Below are 240 nucleotides of genomic sequence, written 5' to 3' on the forward strand. Positions count from 1 at the left end.
CCCAGAGCTGCACGGAGGGCAGCAGGGCTTCTGTGCCTGGCGAGTGACACCAGGTCACCCCATCCTGGGGATGTTGGAGCCTCTGTCCAGCTCACGCCCTCCAAAACTGCTGGATTCGTTGCTCCACCTTGCACGTGGTGCCTCCTCCTTCCAGGTCGTGAGCTCCAGGGGGCCTCTCAAGATCATGGTGATCGACTCGGTGTCGGCTGTGATCCCCCCCCTGCTGGGCGGGGGGGAGGT

General features: G+C 64.6%; 1 protein-coding gene across 1 annotated transcript in view; it reads left to right on the top strand.

The window, feature by feature from the left end:
- Positions 1-154: 154 nt before the first annotated feature.
- The window catches only part of LOC103772416 (DNA repair protein RAD51 homolog 4-like), a gene marked incomplete at its 5' end in the record, with an annotated part of 2,463 nt that continues 2,377 nt past the window's right edge, over positions 155-240 (top strand). Inside the window, one exon of the mRNA XM_008939747.1 lies at positions 155-227. Within this exon, the coding sequence (XP_008937995.1) occupies positions 155-227 (73 nt within the window). The remainder of the gene's footprint in view (positions 228-240) is intronic.

This window comes from Merops nubicus, unplaced genomic scaffold (genome assembly GCF_000691845.1).
Source record: "Merops nubicus isolate BGI_N331 unplaced genomic scaffold, ASM69184v1 scaffold29484, whole genome shotgun sequence".
NCBI lineage: Eukaryota > Metazoa > Chordata > Aves > Coraciiformes > Meropidae > Merops > Merops nubicus.